The sequence below is a fragment of the Pristis pectinata genome, chromosome 6 (genome assembly GCF_009764475.1).
Source record: "Pristis pectinata isolate sPriPec2 chromosome 6, sPriPec2.1.pri, whole genome shotgun sequence".
Classification (NCBI taxonomy): Eukaryota; Metazoa; Chordata; class Chondrichthyes; order Rhinopristiformes; family Pristidae; genus Pristis; species Pristis pectinata.
The window spans coordinates 109,835,955-109,856,480 of NC_067410.1; the positions used below are offsets into that span (position 1 = coordinate 109,835,955).

Consider the following 20,526-nt stretch of genomic DNA (forward strand, 5'->3'; position numbering starts at 1 on the left):
CCCTCCAATGCTCCAGAGAAAACAACCCAAGTTTGTCCGACCTCTCCTTATAGCTAATACTCTCTAATCCAGGCAGCATCCTGGTGAACCTCTTCTGCACCCTCTCTCTCCAAAGCCTTCACATCCTTCCTGTAATGGGGCGACCAGAACTGCACACAATTCTCCTAATGTAGCCTAACTAATGTTTTATACGGCTGCAACATGACTTCCTGATTTTTATATTCAACACCCTTCCGAATGAAGGCGAGTATGCCCTCTTTACCACCTTATCCACTTGTGTTGCCACTTTTAGGAAGCCGTGGACTTACACCCTAAGGTCCCTCTGTATATCAAGTATTTATCTATTTAACTAAATATCATATATTTATTTATTTCTTCCAAGGATCTAGCCTCCACAGCCCCCAGGGAAGCGGATTCCATGGCGATTGTGAATTGGTGTGCAAAGTTCAGTGACCCTTAGCCTTGCTCCGTGACCCGTAGTCTAATAGACCCCTTTCTCCTGAAGGCTCTGGTTCCAGGGGGACAAGCAGCCTCCATTATATCCTTCCTCATTGCAGAATCCCATCAAGCAAAACGGAACAGCGGCAGACCATTGCCTCACGCGAGGTGTAACTGCCGAGCCAGATTCCCGTCCTCCCCAGCAAGTGGGAAGGGGAACGGTGGGTTGAGTGCTATCCCTTGGGAGCAGTTCGAGGAAAGGAAAAACCACCAGCCCCTAACCCAGGCACAGCAGAGAAAATAACACAACCCATTCTCCCCATACACTGAGAGAATTCATGGCTGGGGAGCACTTGGGCACAAGTTTCTAACCACTGCATGGTGTGGATCAGGTTTGAAGGGTCAGACAGTCTATTGCCAATGCAGTAACTTACACTGTGTGCACTCAAGAAACCTGAGAGTCTGTGTGTGGGGCATGTGATATAGCCAGGACGGCTCACAGAGTACGTGCTGGTGTACACCCAAGGCAGCTCAAAGGGCATGCCTCTGTATATGCGCATGATAGCACTTGGCCACGTGCTTCTATATAGCCAGGAGGCTCAAAGAGCCTGCCTTGTATGTAACCAAGGTGCATGCTTGTGTATACCTGGGACGTGTGCCTGTATACAGCTAAGGTGGCTCGTGGAGCACGTGCTATGTAAACCAAGTGCCGCTCACACAGTGTGTGTGTGTGTGTGTGTGTGTGTGTGTGTGTGTGTGTGTGTGTGTGTGTGTGTGTGTGTGTGTGTGTGTGTGTGTGTGTGTGTGTGTGTGTGTGTGTGTGTGCGCGCGCGTGTGCGCGTGCACGCGCGCGCATTCAGCCTGGTAACATGGTGTCATGACAACAACCTTTCCTTCAATGTTAGCAAAGCAAAAGAGCTGGTCTTTTCAGGAAAGGGGGCGGTGTACATGCTCCTGTTTACATCAACGGTGCTGAGGTCAAGAGGGTTGAGAGCTTCAAGTTCCCAGGAGTGAACATTACCTATAACCTGTCCTGGTCCAACCACGTAGATGCCATGGTCAATAAAGCTCACCAGAGGTTCTACTTCCTGAGGGGGCTAAAGAAATTTGGCATGTTCCCTTTGACCCTCACCAACTTTTATCGATGCACCATAGAAAGTATCCTATCCAGATGCTCCAGACAACTGCTCTGCCCGTGACCACAAGAAACTGCAAGGAGTTGTGGACACAGCTAAGCACATCACAGAAACCAGCCTGGACTCCGTCTACACTTCTCGCTGCCTCGGTAAAGCAGCCAACGTAATCAGAGACCCCACCCACCCCGGACATTCTCTCTTCTCTCCCCTCCCATAGGGCAGAAGATGCAAAAGCCTAAAATCACGTACGACCAAGCTCAAGGAAAGCTTCTATCCCACTGTTATAAGACTATTGAACTGTCCCCTAGTGATAAGATAGACTCTTGACCTCACAATCTACTTCATTGTGGTCCTTGCACCTTACTGTCTGCCTGCACTGCACTTTCTCTGTAACTGTAACACTTTATTCTGCATTCTGTTATTGTTTTACCTTGTGCTACCTCAACGCACTGTGTAATGAATTGACCTGTATGAACAGTGTGTAAGACAATCACTGTACCTTGGTGTATGTGACAATGATAAACCAATTTACCCATTTCACTGTGCACCACTACGTGCCGTATGCGTACCGTGAACAGTTCACAGTACGCACACCCAGGACTGCTCACAGTGCTCGCACAGTGTGTGCACTATGACACCTCTGTGCAGCACTGTGCACTAACCCCAATCAGACGCTCTGCATCAGCAGACTGGGCACGCGGGAAGCCACCACACTGCAATGACGAAGCGACTGACTCACTGCCACAGAGGTCCCCGAAGATGTAGTAGCACTGCTCGGAGAAGGTTATTTTGTTCACGGTGTGTCGGATGTAGCCAGCTTTAAGGAGGTTGCTGGCATATTTTCGGGCTTCTCGCCTGTCTGGAAAACCTTCAACGTGATTGTAAAGCCAGTCGACGACGTCAGAACCTGCAGAGATACAATTGTATTGCAGACGTTCAGTCATCTCCCTCTTTTAGATAACCAACCCATTAAGCTCAATGTCCATTCAATGTAACCAGCAAATCTTCCCCCCTTCTGTCTAATCCTCTTAAAAATTACCGTTGCCCCTGCTATCACTGCCTCTTCAAGAAGCACTTTGACCATAATGGTTCAGTGTTGATGAATTATTTAATGCTAACTCAAGAAACCTGTTTCAATGCATTCTTTCGGAAGACACAACAGAAGCAGAAGACAGAAATAAAAGCATATTTTTTAAACTAAAATGTTCATACAAAATATAAAATATTGCAGACATTGGAAATCTGAATAAAGCCAGCCAAAGCTGGAAATACTCAGCAGCTCAGGATGGATAAAGAGAACCTCTGTTTTAGTCACAGTAATACAGCACGGAAACAGGCCTTTCGGCCCAACTGGTCCATGCCGAACAAGATGCCCCATGCAAGCTAGTCCCATTTGCCAGCATTTGACCCATAACCTTCTAAACCTTTCCAATCCATGTTACCTGTCCAAATGTTTTTTAAAACTTGTTATTGTACCTGCCTCAACCACTTCCTCTGGCAGCTCGTTCCACATGGATACTACTCTTTGTGCAAAAAAGTTGCCCCTCATGTTCCTCTTAAATCTTTCCCTTCTCACCTTAAACCTATGCCCTCTAGTTCTTGATACCCCAATTCTGGGAAAAAGACGGAGTGCATTCACCCTATCTCTACCCCTCATGATTTTACACACCTCTATAAGATCACACCTCAGTCTCCTACGCTCTAAGGAATAAAGTCCTAGCCTGTCCAACCTCTCCCTATAACTCAGTCCTGGCAGCATCCTTGTAAATTTTTTCTGCACTCTTTCCAATTTAATAACATCTTTCCTATAGTAGGGCAACCAAAACTGAAAATACTCCAAGTGCGGCCTCACCACTGTCCTGTACAACCGCACCATGACCTCCCAACTTTTGTACTCAATACCCTGACTTATGAAGGCCAGCCAATGCCTTTTCATAGAAAACCTTTTCAGATTACCTCCCTCTACAAGGGCATTGATGCTTCACTGTGGGACAGCTCCACCGGAAAGAGATGCCCCACCACTGGTTTCCAGTTTCACATAGATGGGAACAGAAGGGAAAAGTCTTTCAAGTCTATTCTGCCATTCAACTAGGTAACGGTTGATTATCTTATATCCATTGGCTTATCTAAATGAATGCCCTGGTCTAACAAATATCGAGCAAGCTCTGTTTCTGAATTTTCAATTAACAGGTTTGGAGGGCAGGGAGTTTCCAAGCTCTTGTTGATCTCCTCACATCACTCCTGTACAGTCTGGCTTTAATGTGAGCTTCACACCCATTACCAACTGTGTGGTGATATCCCAACCCACTCTCTCCGGATTCACTGCACACCAGCTACTCTCCGGAATTGTGTGGGCCAATCGGCTGCTGCAATAAGAAAAGAGCATCCCATCCAGTCCAAGCCTGTCCTTTCTCTCCACCAGGTCATGTAGTGATCAGGAGTAGATGTTCATTTGTTCTTTCAGTAACAGGACAGCAGCCAATCTTGTCTCTATCCAGTAAATCCTGCATTTGTCTTAAACACTGCAAGTAGATCACCCTTTACTTTAAAGGCGATGAACTATAAACCAGGGTTACACCACTAGGACACCGCTACAGGACATTGGTTGCATCATGGTCTGGTACGGCAATTCGAATGCACAGGAATGTAAGAAGCTGCAGAGAGTAGTGGACTCAGCCCAATACATCACGGGCACATCCCTCCGCACCATTGGGAGTATCTACAAGAGACGCTCTCTCAAGAAGGCAAAATCTGTCATCAAATATTTTGTATACAAAATATTAAGAGGAATAGATAGAGTGGACAGCCAGCGCCTCTTTCCCAGGGCACTAATACTCAATACACGAGGGCATGGCTTTAAGGTAATGGGTGGGAAGTTCAGGGGAGATGTCAGAGGACGGTTTTTCACCCAGAGAGTGGTTGGTGCATGGAATGCACTGCCTGGGGCGGTGGTGGAGGCTGATATGTTGGTCAAGTTCAAGAGATTGTTAGATGAGCATATGGAGGAATTTAAGATAGAGGGATATGTGGGAGGAAGGGGTTAGATAGACTTAGGAGTGGTTTGAAGGTCGGCACAACATGGTGGGCCGAAGGGCCTATATTGTGCTGTATTGTTCTATGGTTCTAAAGATCCCCACCATCCGGGCCGTGCCATCTTCTCGCAGCTACCATCGAGCAGGAGGTACAGAAGCCTGAAGTCCCACACCACCAGGTTCAAGAACAGCTACTTCCCTTCAACCATTTGGTTCTTGAACCAACCGGCACAACCCTAATCAGTACAGTTCAGCAACACTATGACTACTTTGATCATTTTGCACTAAAATGGGCTTTATTTATTTGTTCTAATTGTGTTCTTTCTTGTAAAAATTGTGTTTGATTTATGCTTAATTTATGTCTTTCTTGTGAATGCTGCTTATCTGATGCTCTGTGCCTGTGATGCTGCTGCCAGTAAGTTTTTCATTGCACCTGTGCACACGTGGACTTGTGCAGATGACAATAAACCCGACTTTGATTTTGAGCTTCAATCACTGTTTACTGGGGAGTGATAACTGAGGTGGTTGTGAAGGACGTGAATGCGTGAAGATGGTGGTGAACCTCTTCCCATGTTTAATCACACAGTCTTGGTCTTGTTTGCAATGGATCCTTGGAAAATGACTTGCAAATTTCTGTCGATGTACCTGGGAGAGCATTCTGACTGGTTGCATCACCGCCTGGTATGGAGGCTTCAATGCACAGGATCACAAGAGGCTGCAGAGGGTTGTAGACTTAGCCAGCTCCACCATGGGCACAACTCTCCCCACCGAGGACCTCTTCAAGAGGCGGTGCCTCAAGAAAGTGGCATCCATCACAAAGGATTCTCACCACTTGGGACGTGCCCTCTTCTCGTTACTACCATCGGGGAGGAGGTACAGGAGCCTGAAGACCCACGCTCAACGATTCAGGAACAGCTTTTTCCCCTCCGCCATCGGATTTCTGAACGGTCCATAAACCCATGAACACCACCTTGTTATTCCTGTATTTTGTACTATTTATTTATTTTTGTAATCTATAGTAATTTTATGTCTTTGCACTGTACTACCGCTGCAAAACAACAAATTTCATGTCATTTAAGTCAGTGATAATAAATCTGATTCTGATTCTAATCTATACAGTTGACCAGCTCACTGGCTGGGTTCCACTTACCAATGAAAGCGTTTGGGATTGTTATTTTAAGCCACATTCGGTCACGGACTTCCAGGCCTGATTCTGGAGATGCCATGGCCTTGACGATGGTGACGATGTCGCTGTGAATCGATAGATGAAAATCGTCGAACCCTGGGGGATGGACAAGAACAGAATCAATCCCAACTTAAATGGGCAATGGTGTCAGTGACAGGACAAGATGAACCAGTAGTTTAAATCTGTTGCCACTAGGTGTCAGAATTGTCAGCACACCAGAGACACCTACTGACCAGAACCATTGCTACAGCAACTTCGCCCCAAAATTCAGCAAACTGGAATTTTTGTGCCGCTTGGGACTAAGAATAGATTTACTACTTCCTTGGTTTAAGGAGGGCCATCTATTTGGGAGTTTTCACACCTTCCTCGACCGTGCTTGAGATAGATTTCTCGACTCAGAGCCATCATGACCTACCTACGATGTGGAGGAGAGTTCAACTGTCGATGGGTCACTAGACTCCTGGGTGGAAAGATGACAAATGGATCGCTTCCTGGCACCTCCTACCTGACTATGTGAGAGATATGGTGTTCCATAATAAACTAACCTGTATTCTACTGTTGGTTATGATGCCTTTCCCACAAGCATCCAAAGCTCGACCACTATAGCTGCCTCCAGTAAATTGGGACTCACCCTCTTCCCTCTCGACAACACTGCAAAAGGTGTAGCCCCCTCCCTGAGCAGATTCCCACCACTCAATGAGATCATGACTCATCTGTGGCTAACTCCATATACCCACCTCTACTAATATCTCTTAGTAGCTGGTTAACAAAAATCTACATATCTCCGATTTAAAATGAACTAACAGAATGCCATTTGTGGACGTGTGCTTCAACTGTCTCCCACTCCCTGCATGTAGAAATGTCACTCAAATTCATTCCCCAAAAAACCTGGCTCTAATGTTTAGGACCTGTCACCAGCCCTAGACTTCCCAGTTTCTCTCTGTCCACCTTAATATCTGACAAAGTTCAATTATTTCACCCCTTAAACTCATTCCAGAGTACGTGAGCCGAGTTTAGTAACTAGCACAGTTTATAAAGCTCAAGGCCAACAGAGCTGGGGAGACAGCTCTTCTGCATCTGATAATGTCAGTCCTTGAGCAAATTCCACTCTGTAGTTCAATCAGTATTACCACAACTGCAGTCCCCATCGTGCCCCAATCCAACTGTTCCTACTGCCTTGGCTCCATAGCTTGCCTATCAGAGCCTGCCAAACATTTCGGCCTTCGAATGGCCAACTGACCATCAGACACAACAACTCCAGATTTCCCAAGACCTTCTTGTTTGAATGTTCACTGATAACACCTTCACTTAGAACCATAGAACACTACAGCACAGAAAACAGGCCACTCGGCCCTTCTAGTCTGTGCTGAAACTTTGTTCCACTAGTCCCATTGACCTGCACCCAGTCCATAACCCTCCAGACCTCTCCCGTCCATGTATCTATCCAATTTATTCTTAAAACTTAAGAGTGAGCCCGCACCTACCACGTCAGATGGCAGCCCGTTCCACACTCCACCACTCTCTGAGTGAAGAAGTTCCCCCTAAACCTTTCCCCTTTCACCCTAAAGCCATATCCTCTCATACTTATCTCTCCTAATCTAGGTGGAAAGAGCCTACTCGCATTTAATCTGTCTACACCCCTCATAATTTTGTAAACCTCTATCAAATCTCCCCTCATTCTTCTATGCTCCAAGGAATAAAGACCTAACCTGTTCAATCTTGCCCTGTAACTCAACTCCTGAAGACCCAGCAACATTCTAGTAAATCTTCTCTGCACTCTTTCAATCTTACTGATATCCTTCCTATAGTTAGGTGACCAGAGTTGCACACAATACTCCAAATTTGGCCTCACCAATGTTTTATACAACCTCACTTCTGCTAACACTTAAAACAAATCAAATTAGGGAGATAAGTCATTGTTTCAGTTTGTGGCCCAATTTATTTTCTTTGACAATGCTAATAATTTGATTTCAAGACTCATGGCGCTACTTCCAGTTCTTAACAACTCAGTCACCCGTACACAGAACTACAGGTGAATGAGGGTGAAAGACTAGGAAGTAACTCACTCTTACTTGCAAAAGGTACATGGAAATGAAAGATTTAGAGGGATATGGGACAAACACGGACAAATGGGACTAGTTTAGAGGGGAATCTTGGTCAGCATGGACCGGTTGGGCTGAAGGGCCTGTTTCCATGCTGTGTAACTGTATGACTCCCAGATGTAACTCCTCACCTTGCTCAGTTGTTCATCTTGGACTAAAATGGACTTTTTTTTGTTCTAATCGTGTACTTTCTTACAAAAATTGTCTATAATTTATGTTTAGTTTATGTGAATGCTGCTTATCTGATGCTCTGTGCCTGTGATGCGGCTGCAAGTAAGTTTTTCATTGCACCTGTGCACACATGGACTTGTGAAGATGACAATAAACTCGACTTTGGGTAAAATTATCTTGGCTTCATGGTTGGAGTCAATAGAGTTATACAGCACGGAAACAGGCCCTTCGGCCCAACTCGTCCATGCCGACCAAGTTGCCTAACTTAGCTGGTCCATAGAAACATACAGCACAAAACAGGCCCTTCGGCCCACCATGTTGTGCCATCCATCAAACCACCCTCACACTATCTAACCCTTTCCTCCCGCATATCCCTCTATCTCACATTCCTCCATATGCCTATCCAACAAACTCTTGAACCTGTCCAATGTATCTGCCTCCACCACCACCCCAGGCAGTGCATTCCATGCACCAACCACTCTCTGGGAAGAATGAGGGGAGATTTGATAGAGGTTTACAAAATTATGAGGGGTATAGACTGAGTAAATGCGAGTAGGCTCTCTCCTATTTACCTGTGTTTGGCCCATATTGCTCTGTACCTTTCCTATCCATGTACCTGTCCAAATGTCTTTTGTAATTGTCAAATGATCAAATTGTAGAAGTTTATTTCAGTTTATATTTTATTCTTGTCAATCTTGGTGCTGGCTTGTGCTATGTCCCCTGACACTTCATTTTGATATTTCAATTAAAATTTATATGCCGATTCACTGAGTTTTTGAACTATTTGATGTTGAGCTGGGTGAAGCTGCTCTTTCCAAGATATGAATTGAATGGTGAGGTGTTATAGAAAAGAATCTTTCTATGCCTCTGGTGTGAAAAGCGCTGTAACTTCTGGGTGCACCAAGGAAGACACAGACATACACACATACATGCAAACATATGAAAGAATAGAGAAGTGATGAACAGAGTAGCTTGGTGATTGGAAAGCCATGCTGCGTAACGTCAGACGTAGTCAATGGTAACGAGCAGGTGGAACTTACGTTCGGTTTCTGGAATGGAGCTGGTGATGGAAGAGCTGGTGGAAGTAATGGTGCTCATGGAAGGGCTCATACCATAAGGCTGATAGGCTCCAGTCATGGCCGCTGTGTGCGAAACCCAAGCTGCTGGGTCAATGGGGCGGATGGGCTCACCTAAAGAAAGCAAAGAGACGTCAGTACGGTGATGGAGTTATACAGCACGGAAACAGGCCCTTCAGCCCAACCGGTCCATGCCGACCAAGTTTCCCATCTAAGCCAGTCCCACTTGCCAGCATTTGGCCCATATCCCTCTAAACCTTTCCTATCCATGCACCTGCCCAAGTACCTTTCAAAGGTTGTTAATGTACCTGCCTCAACCATTTCCTCTGGCAGCTTGTTCCATATACTGACCACTCCCTGGGTGAAAAAGTTGCCCCTCAGGTCCCTATTAAATCTTTCCCCTCTCACCATAAACCTACCCAGAGTCTCTTTCCCGGAAATGGGGTCTGGTTTGGACTTTAAACAGTCCTGCATGGACCTTTCAGTTTGTGTTTGTGATGTGTGTATGAACCTGTATATGTGTGTGCATTTGTGTCTGGTTTTATACTGGAAATGTGTGTGTGTGTGTGTGTGTGTGTGTGTGTGTGTGTGTGTGTGTGTGTGTGTGTGTGTGTGTGTGTGTGTGTGTGTGTGTGTGTGTGTGTGCGTGCGCACACGCGCGCGCCTGTGCAAGAATGTGTCTGGGTTTAAATGCAAGTGCGTGGATATCTGTGCGCATGCAAGATACATCGTCCTCATCCAAATTATACCATGAATATGCACAAATAAACCAGGTTATTTTTCTGATCATTGTAATGGTGTATAATTCTGAAACTGATATTAACAAGAGTTAATGGAAATGCAGGAAGGGGCATCAAGGGATTGAAGACAGTCAGACAGCCAAATATACCTGAGAGAATCAGAGACAAGAATCCCTTAAAAGACTGCACTAGACCAGACTTAAATAGACTATAATCTAGTCTGTGTTATAAAGAGAGGGTGGACAAACTTGAGTTGTTTTCTGTGGAGCAGTGGAGACCTGATAGAAGTTTATAGGATTATGAGAGGCATAGAGAGACAGCCAGTATCTTTTTCCCAGGGTCAAAATGTCTAATACCTGAAGGCATGCATTTAAGGTGAGAGGGGGTAAGTTCAAAGGAGATGTATGGGGCAAGGCTTTTTTATAGAGAGTGGTGGGTGCCTAGAATATGCTAGTGGAGGTAAGTATGACAGAGGCATTTAAGCACATGAATTTGTAGAAAATGGAGGGATATGGACATTGTGTCAGCAGAAGGGATTAGGCATCATTAGCTTAACTGGTTTGGCACAACATCACCGGCCGAAGAGCCTGTTCCTGTGCCGTTCTGTTCTCTGTTCTGTGACAGCCAGTGTTTACCCCTGGTAGATCACAATTCCCATCAGCTACTGGCCTCACCATCCACCAAAACAATTACCCACAGGAACTTTCACAGAATTTCACAGAAACTAGATAAACTTCTGTTAAATCCTTTAAATAAGTTCTCTGCAGGACAAGCAGCTAATTACAGAGGAGGAATCACAGAATTCTGCAGCAGAATGTCTCTGCCGAAGACAGCACCTACAACACTGCACCTACACCTCAGTATTACGTTAGGAACATAAGCCTAGGTTTTGCGCTCATGGTGGACAGGAATCGCAATTCTATTATCTTAACATCTTAAGAGGCTTTTAGAATACATTTGCGATCAGATTGTAATCCAGAAGGTCATCAGTCAATGGGTTGTCTTTATCTTGTTGGTGGTCAGAGGAGTGAGGTCGGGGGAAGGAAGATTTTGGTGGGTGCAGTCAGCCAAGAGGAAGCAGCTCAGAATTAGCCAGTGGCAGACGAAGCTAACATCCAAAGAGGACAATATATACAGGATGTTACCAGGAATAAAAAGCTGGCTTAATCATTCCCTCCCTCCCTCCCTCTCTCTCTCCCTCCACCATCCATACTCAGCACACTTTGTAATGTGCACTATCTACAATATAGAGTCATGGAGTAACACAGCATGGAAACAGGCCCCTTGGCCCAACTGGTCCATGCTGACCAAGATGCCCATCTAAGTTGGTTGCATTTGCCCACCTTAGGCCCATATCTTTGTAAACATTTCCTATCCATATACCTGCCCAAATGCCTTTTAAAGAGCTAGGGCTTTACTCTTTGGAGAGAAGGAGGATGAGAGGAGACATGATAGAGGTGCACAAAATATTAAGAGGAATAGATAGAGTAGACAGCCAGCGCCTCTTTCCCAGGGCACCAATGCTCAGTACAAGACGGCATGGCTTTAAAGTAATGGGTGGGAAGTTCAAGGGAGATATCAGAGGAAGGTGTTTTACCCAGAGAGTGGTTGGTGCATGGAATGCACTGCTTGGGACGGTGGTGGAGGCAGGTACATTGATCAAATTCAAGAGATTGCCGGATAGGCAAATGGAGGAATATAAAATAGAGGGATATGTGAGAGCAAGGGGTTAGATAGTCTTAGGCGAGGTTTAAAGGTCGGCACAACGTTGTGGGCCAAAGGGTCTGTATTGTGCTGTATGGTTCTATGTTCTAAATGCTGTTATAGTACCAGCCTCAACCACTTCCTCTGGCAGCTCGTTCCATGTACGCACCACCCTCTGCATGAAGAAGTTGCCCCTCGAGTCCTTTTGAAATCTTTCACCTTTCACCTTAAACCTATGCCCTCTAGTGTTTGATTCCATCCCCCTTATCTACACCCCTCATGATTTTACACACTTCTATAAGGTCCGATGCACCACAGCATTACGCTGAAGCTTCTATAACTGAACTTCCCAAACCAGTAACCTCCATAAGGACAACAGATGCACTGGATCACCACTTATTGCTCGGAGTCACACACCGTACTGACACACCATCGCAAGGTTAAAATCCTAAAGCTTTCGACATAAAGACTCTGGAACACCTGTGCTGCTCATACTGCAGTGGTTCAAGGTGGCAATTCACCACCACCTTCTCAAGGGCAACTGGTGCAAGGACGATATGGGTGGCCTTGTCAGCAACGCCGACATCCCAAGGGTGAATAAAATCTCGGCTTCTGCATAGAACTCGGATGTACATTAATGCGTTAGTTGGCACGAAATGTCAACTGCTTGTGCCTTATTCTCCTTCACTCAGACAGGCACGGTAGTGTAGCGGTTAGCATAACGCTTTACAGTGCCAGCAACCCAGGTTCAATTCCGGCCACTGTCTGTAAGGAGTTTGTACGTTCTCCCTGTGTCTGCGTGGGTTTCCTCCGGGTGCTCTGGTTTCCTCCCACATTCCAAAGACATACAGGTTAGGAAGTTGCGGGCGTGCTATGTTGGTGCCGGGAGCATGGCGACACCTGCGGGTTGCCCCCAGAACACTATGCAAAAAAGATGCATTTCACTGTGTGTTTCAAAGTACATGTGACTAATAAAGATATCTTATCTTATCTTAACTGTATTTCCCCTAATGGCCAGTACCGTCATTGGGTCACCTACCCCTTTCACAATACCACCCCCTGGGTGTCTGGAGATGGTTGTGATGGTTTCTTGCAAGTGAGTGGCTTGCTAAAGAAATTCAGTGGGCAGTTAAATTGGTGGGGAACTGGAGTTACAAACAGACCAACACACAAAGGAGCTGGAGGAACTCAGCGGGTCAGGCAGCATCTATGGAGGGAAGTGGACAGTTGACATTTCGTGTCGAGACCCTTCACTTGGACTGGAGAGAAAGAGGGGAAGTAGCTAGTATAAAAAGGTGGGGGGGGGTAGGGGTTGGAGCAAGAGCTGGGGGTGATAGGTGGATCCAGGTGAGGGGGGGTGATAGGCAGGTGAGGGAGGGGGAGAGTGGGATTGATGTCAGAAGCTGGGAGGTGATTGGTGGAAGTGACAAAGGGCTGAAGAAGATGGAATCTGATGAGAGAGGACGGTGGAGCCTGGAACAAAGGGAGGCAGGTGGGGAGGGGAACCAGTGGGAGGAGTGTGTGGGTGACGGGCAGATAGGGAAGGGGTTGGGACGGGGTAATGGGGGCCGGTGGGATCAGAAAAAAATGGGAAGGGACAGAGGGGAGTGGTTAAAAGTTAGAGAAATCGATGTTCATGCCTAAAGTTAGAGACTAAGAAGGCAGACTATGAGGAAAGAGACCAATAGGTTTCCTTCCCCAAGTAAAGTTGGTGAATCAATTCATTTTTTTTACACAGCAATACTTTTCATATTAGCTTTTCATTTCCAAACCAGAATGGAGATAATGGTGCAGCGGGTAGTGCTGCTACCCCATAGCTTTGGTGACCCAGTCTATTTCTGACCTTGGTTGCTGTCTGTGTGGAGTTGGCATGTTCTCTTTGTGACCACACGGTTTCCTGCCACACCCCAAAGATGCACACTCGGTAGGTTACTTGGCTGCTGTAAACTGTCTCTCGTGTAGGTGGCTGGTAGGGGAATCATGAAATAAAAACACAAATTGCTGGAAAACTCAGCAGGTCAGGCAGCATCTATGAAATGGGATCTGCTTCTCTTTCCACAGATGCTGCCTGACAGGCTGAGATTTCCTCCCAGCCCTTTCTGGTTTTCTTTCAGGTTTTCTGCATCTGCAGCTTTTTAAAAAATAATCATTTACACAGGAGAATGAATGGGAATTGAATGGGCAAGTGAGGGAGAATAAGGTACAAGGAAAAAAGTGGCTAATGGGGTTGATGGGATCACTGTGAGAGCTGGCATGGACTTGATGAGACAAATGGCCTCCCTTCAACATCATAACATGAGAAATATGAGAGATAAATTTGATTCCACAGAGCATCTTGGAACCTCAGGATTTCCGGTTGTTGTTATCCATTTAAGAGGACAGTTTGCAATGTGCACTGTCTACAAGAAAGAGTTATACAGCATAGAAATAGGATCTTCAGCCCAGCTAGTCCATGCCAACCAAGATGCCCATCCAACCTAGTCCCATTTGCCCGTGTTTGGCTTAGTATCTACAGGAGGTGCTGTCTCAAGAAGGCAACATCCATCATCAAAGATCCCCACCATCCGGGCCATGCCATCTTCTCGCAGCTACCATCGGGCAGGAGGTCCAGAAGCCTGAAGTCCCACACCACCAGGTTCAAGGACAGCTACTTTCCTTCAACCATTTGTTTCCTGAACCAACCGGCAAAACCCTAATCACTACAGTTTAGCAACTCTATGACCACTCTGGTCACTTTGCACTAAAATGGACTCTGGTTTTTTCTTGTTCTGTGTATTTTTCTTGTAAAAATTGTGAATAATTATGTTTAATTTATGTTTTTCTTGTGAATGCTGCTTATCTGATGCTATGTGCATGTGATGCTGCTGCAAAGTAAGTTTTTCATTGCAACAGTGCATGCATGTACTTGTGGATGTGACAATAAACTCGGCTTTGACTTTCTTATCCATGTACCTGTCCAAATGTCTTTTAAAAGTTGTATTATACCTGCCTTTACCACTTCCTTGTTCCATATAACCACACCACCCTCTGTGAAGAAATTGCCCCTCAGGTCCCTTTTAAACCTTTCCCCTCTCACCTTAAATCTGCCCCCTCGTTTTTGATTCCCCGTCCTTGGGGAAAAGCCTGTCACTATCCACTTTATCTGCGTCCCTCATGATTTTATAAGATCAGGCACACCGCAGCATTACATCAAAGCTTCTTTGACTGTACCTCCCAAACCAGTAACCTCCACAAGAACAACAGGGGCATTGATTTCAAAAGGGTACCAGACCATCCCCTGTGAGTTTGCAAACAGAATGTAAAGCCCAAGGGGTGAGAAACCAAGGAACAATTGGATCTGAGCATGCCGAGTACTATGGACATACAGGCAGATGTGTGTTATTCCATTTTAAGTTCCTACGCCCACAATTATCAAGGAAACCTTGCTGCTGAACCTCCCTGTCAATATTCTGCTACAGCTCCACTCAGTGGAAGGAGGGTTTAATTACAGCATGATAAGTTTACATAGCCAGTTCTTACAGGACATTTTATGATGGGAAAAAAATGTCCACAGATGATACTAAAATAGGTGGTGTTGTAGACAGTGTTGAAGGTTATGAAAAATTGTGGGGGATCTTGATCAGCTGGGTATGTGGGCTGAGGATTGGCAAATGGTTTTTGATCTAGATAAATGTGAGGTATTGTATTTCCGGAGATCAAACCAGGGTAGGACTTGTATGGTTGGGCCCTGGGGAGTGTTATGGAACAGAGGGACCTAGGAATGCAAGTGCATAGATCGCTGAAAGCAGTGTCTCAGGTAGATAGGTGGTGAAGAAGGCATTTGGGACGGTGGCCGTCATCAGTCAGGGCACTGAGTATAGGAGTTGGGAAGTTAAGTTGCAGTTATATAAGATGATGGTGAGGCCGCACTTGGGGTATTGTGTACAGTTCTGGTCACACTGTTGTAGGAAAGATGCTATTAAACTAGAAAGAGTGAGAAGAGATTTCCCAGGATGTTGCCCGGACTTGGGGGCCTGAGTTACAAGGAAAGGTTGTGTAGACTGGGACTTTATTCCCTGGAACGTAGGAGATGAAGCGGTGATGAGATCATGAGGGGCACAGACAGGGTAAAAGTACATAGTCTTTTTCCCAGGGAGGGGATGCTAAAACCAAGAGGGGACAGGTTTAAGATCAGAGGCGAGAGATTTAAAAGGAACATCAGGGGCAGCTTCTTCACGCAAAGGGTGGTGTGTATTTGGAATGAGCTGCCAGAAATGGTGGTTGAGGCGGGCACATTAGCAACATCTAAAAGCCATCTGGATAAGTCCATGGATAGGAGAGGTTCAGAGGGCTATGGGCCAAATGCTCGCTGGGAAACACAGTCAGCATGGACTAGTTGGGCTGAAGGGCCTGTTTCCGTGCTGTAAAACTCTGTTTCACAGATATGAGATGGTAAATCCCATTCCATTCCTCTTTGGTCCCTTTTTATCCGATTATTCTTCTCCAGGACCAACGTATAACCTCTGGAAACGACTTACTTCTGGGAAGCGTGAAGCAGGCACGAGGAGTGGGGTCCCAACATTTGGCAACAGTCAGTGTGATGGGCCTTTGGGAAAGAACACAAAGGAACTTAGAACTTCCACGCACCAAGTGCATAAGAAAAAAAAAACAGAATTCAAGATTCCAGAAGCTAAAAAGATAAATCAAACAAAATTATTTCAGTATCTGCTCCATTTCGAGGTGCTGATGTGTACTGTAGGAGTGGGCTGCATTAAAATACAGATGAACAACATAAATCTTATGTACCAGAGTCTGGCTCACTCCCATTCACTCCTGCAGTTAGTTGTTGTTTCCTAAAGACTGCTCAAAGAATTCGAAGAATGTGCGTTTTATAGTATCTTTATAACTGTTGAACATCTCAAAGTGCTTCACAATCTATGGAGTACTTTGAGTATAGTCCTTGTTGTAATGTAGGAAATAAGTCAGTAAATTTATGAACAGAAAGCTCTTGAAAGCTGCAATGGTCAGATTATACTTTAATTAATGTTGACTAAGGAGTGAATATTAGATCTAAGGTCATCAGGGAGAATTTTCCTCCACTTCTTCAGGATTGTATTACACGATCTTTTAGAGAAACAAAGGACTGCAGATGCTGGAACCTAGATGAGAAACACGGTGATGCTGGAGGAACTTAGCAGGCCAGGCAGCATCCGTGGAGAAAAGCAGGCGGTCAACATTTCGGGTCAGGACCCTTCCTCAGGAGGGAGATAGGACCCTTCCTCCTGAACAAGGGTCCTGACCCGAAACGTTGACCGCCTGCTTTTCTCCATGGATGCTGCCTGGCCTGCTGAATTCCTCCAGCATTATTGTGCTTTCCACACGAACTTTTAGCTTGGTCTACGGTCTCGTCTACCTCTTCAAGTGCAGCACATCCCTCGCACTCCACTAAGGCAGACACAAAAGACGGCAGACACTGGAGCCTGGAGCAACAAACAATCTGCTGGAGACACTCAGTGGGACGAGCAGGATCTGTGGGGGGGGGGGGGGGGGGGGGGGGAGGAACTGTCGACGTTTTGGGTCAAAATCTCGCACCAGTCCTGATGCAGGGTTTTGACTCAGAATGCCGACAATTCCCTTCTTCCCACAGATGCTGCTCGACCCGCTGGGAACATTGTCCTGAATTATGTGGGACTTGAACCCGCGACTTGAAAGGTCTGTAGCAGCACCATGAGGGCTTACTCTCTTACCCAGGTTTGTGCACGATTTCCCTCAGAACCCGGACTGCGTCGTCATTGCTCATGTTCTCAAAGTTTATGTCATTAACCTAAGATGACAGAGAAAGACTAAAGTTATTCATCAATAGAAAGATGAACTGGAATATGCCGTACACTTGCTCAAAGCTGTTCCACCATCAATACCATCTCCACTTACAGCACACACAAGTCTGTACTGAATCTCGCAGCATCCACACGGCTCTGCAAAAAATTCCAAAGACGTACAAACCTCTGTCTTCAATACCTAACACCTCATCCCTCGACTAACTCACTATCCCCATTACCTCCAGCCACTCCTACAGTTCTTGGCACTCCATCCAAAGGAAACAGCCTTTTAGCATCTACCTCGTTGAGCCCTCTAAATTTTACTTGTCTTGATGTGTTCAGCTTTGAGCCTGTCCTGGTCCAACCACATAGACGCCATGGCCAAGAAAGCTCACCAGCACCTCTACTTCCTCAGGAGGCTAAAGAAATGTGGCATGTCCCCTTTGACACTCACCAATTTTTATTGATGCACCGTAGAAAGCATCCTGTCTGGATGCATCATGGCTTGGTATGGCAACTGCTCTGCCCGGGACCACAAGAAACTGCAGAGAGTTGTGGACATAGTCCAGCACATCACGGAAACCAGCCTCCCCTTCATGGACTCTTGTCTATACCTCTCGCTGCCTTGGTGAAGCAGCCAGCATAATCAAAGACTCCACCCACCCGGGTCATTCTCTCTTCTCTCCTCTCCCATCAGGCAGAAGATACAGGATCCTGAGGGCATGTACCACCAGGCTCAAGGACAGCTTCTATCCCACTGTAATAAGACTATTGAACGGTTCCCTTATACGATGAGATGGATTCTTGACCTCACAATCTACCTTGTTATGACCTTGCACCTTATTGTCTACCTGCACTGCACTTCCCTGTAGCTGTAACACTTACTCTGTGTTCTGTTATTGTTTTTACCTGTACTACATCAATGCACTCTGTACTAACTCAATGTAACTGCACTGTGTAATGAATTGACCTGTACGATTAGTATGCAAGACAAGTTTTTCACGGTACCTCGGTACAAGTGACAATAATAAACCAATACCAACACCTATCATTCTTTTAGAAACCATAAACTATAAGGCTTTTCCACACATTCTATCTTCATGCGTATAGCATGCTTCATCAGACAGGGAGTTGTTGAGAGGTCATGTTACAGCTGTACAACACTTTGGTGAGACAGCACCTGGAATATTGTATGCAGTTCTGGTCATCAAACAATAGGATGCGATTAAGCTAGAGTGGGTGCAAAAAGGATTCATAAAGATGTTGCCAGGACTGAAGGGCTTGAGTTATGAAGAGAGACTGGACAGACTGGGACTGTCTTCCCTAGAGCGAAGGAGGCTGAGGGGTGACCTTTTGTGGTTTATACAATCACGAGGGGCATAGATAAGGTGGATGGTCACAGACCTTTTTTCCCAGGGTAGGGGAGTCTATAACTATAGATGAGAGGGGAAAGGTTTAAAGGGGACCTGAGGGGCAAATTTTACACACAGAGGGTGGTAGGTATATGAAACGAGCTGCCAGAGGAAATGGTAGAGGTGGGTACAATACAATGTTTAAAAGACATTTGGACAGGTTCATAGATAGGAAATATTTAGATGGGCCAAATGCAGGCAAATGGGACTTGGTCAGTATGGACGAGTTGGGCCGAAGGGTCTGCTTCCATGCTGTATTACTCTATGACTTGAGCCCTTTCGTGCCAGGAGTGAGGCTAGTGAATCGTCCTTACACTGCTTCAAAGGCAAACATATGCCTTCTTGGTTGAGGGACAGGCAAGAATCGTCTCCAGCATCCTGGTCCACTAAAGCTGTGGCTCGGACTGCCATTCTATCAGGTGGTTGGTGCTTCATAGTAAATTCACTCTGGCACAGTCTGACTTTCCTGGGGTTGCTAATTTTCCAGGATTGTGTTGGGAGTTTCCAATAATTTGAGGCAACTTCTGGGGGAAAATATGTAGCAGAAAAAAATTGCAGGGGGAGTTTTTATAAAAATAGGGCATTTTTAAAAATTTGGCTGAAATGTTACTTAATGAAAAGTTATAAAAATGCAGACAATTGAGAAAAGTTTTTTTTGGCTGAGAATTAAGAATCATTCAAGAGGGCTGCAGAGAGTTTGTCCTTTACTGTGGCAGGATGGCGTGCTGTGAGAATTAATCTGCTGCTCAGCCAATGATCTGGGCGTGGAGGCAGGACAACGGGAAGCAGGAAGTCACGTGATTACGACATGGCGAGTACACCCAAATAACTCCAGTCATTCAGCCTGTCCAAAGTTTCTGCTCCCTTTTTCTCTAAGTGCAGGTTCCTTTCTGGGAAAGGGCAGAGAATGCACTCTTGGCACTGTTAATGGAGAGGTTATGTATGGTTGCAACGAGGAAGCCCACCTGAGATCTAGAGGTGAAGTACTTTGTGCAGGTAGGCTACAGAAAGGTAGACCTTGCTGTTTACAGCAGCTGTCAAGATGCCCCGAAATGCGTTACAGCCTGTAAGGTAGCCTTGTAATATAGTCCCCATTCTAAAGCATAAAATGTAACCGCCAACCAATACAGAGCAAACTCCCACAAACAAGCTCATTACCAAATCTTCTGATCTGTGTGGCACTGATTTTATGCTGTAGATTCTCCAGCACAGAAACAGATCATTCAGCCCGACTAGTCCATGCCTGTGTTTACGCTCCACATGATCCTCTTGTCACCTCTTTACACCTCGCTCAGTTGTACGAGATGTTGGTGAGGCCACATTTGGAATACTGTGTTCAATTTTGGTCTATAGGAAAGACGCCATCAAGCTGGAAAGAGCGCAGAGGAGATTTACAAGGATGTTGCTGGGACTCGAGGGACTGAGTTATGAAGAGAGGTTGAACAAGTTGGGACTTTTTGCATAAGAGCATTGGAGAATGAGGGGAGAACTTGTGTATAAAATTATGAGGGGCATAGATAGGGTGAATATGCACAGTCTTTTCCCCAGAACTAGAGGGCATAGGTTTCAGGTGAGGTGGGAGAGATTTAATAAGATAATAGGGGCAATTGGGAGGTCATAGTGCAGTTGTACAGGACACAGGTGAGGCCGTACGGAGTATTTTCAGTTTTAGTTGCCCTGCTATAGCAAAGATGTTATTAAATTGGAAAGAGTGCAGAAAAGATTTACAAG

The 20,526-nt window shown here is 45.7% G+C and overlaps 1 protein-coding gene across 2 annotated transcripts in view; it reads right to left on the reverse strand.

The window, feature by feature from the left end:
* Window positions 1-20,526, reverse strand: part of LOC127571990 (segment polarity protein dishevelled homolog DVL-3) — a 147,542-nt gene that overhangs the window by 5,078 nt on the left and 121,938 nt on the right. For both annotated transcript variants that reach the window (XM_052018791.1, XM_052018790.1), the window contains 5 exons: window positions 17,312-17,388; window positions 16,103-16,170; window positions 9,106-9,255; window positions 5,757-5,888; window positions 2,314-2,481 (listed from right to left, as the gene is read on the reverse strand). In XM_052018791.1, the coding sequence (XP_051874751.1) occupies window positions 2,314-2,481; window positions 5,757-5,888; window positions 9,106-9,255; window positions 16,103-16,170; window positions 17,312-17,388 (595 nt within the window). The remainder of the gene's footprint in view (window positions 1-2,313; window positions 2,482-5,756; window positions 5,889-9,105; window positions 9,256-16,102; window positions 16,171-17,311; window positions 17,389-20,526) is intronic.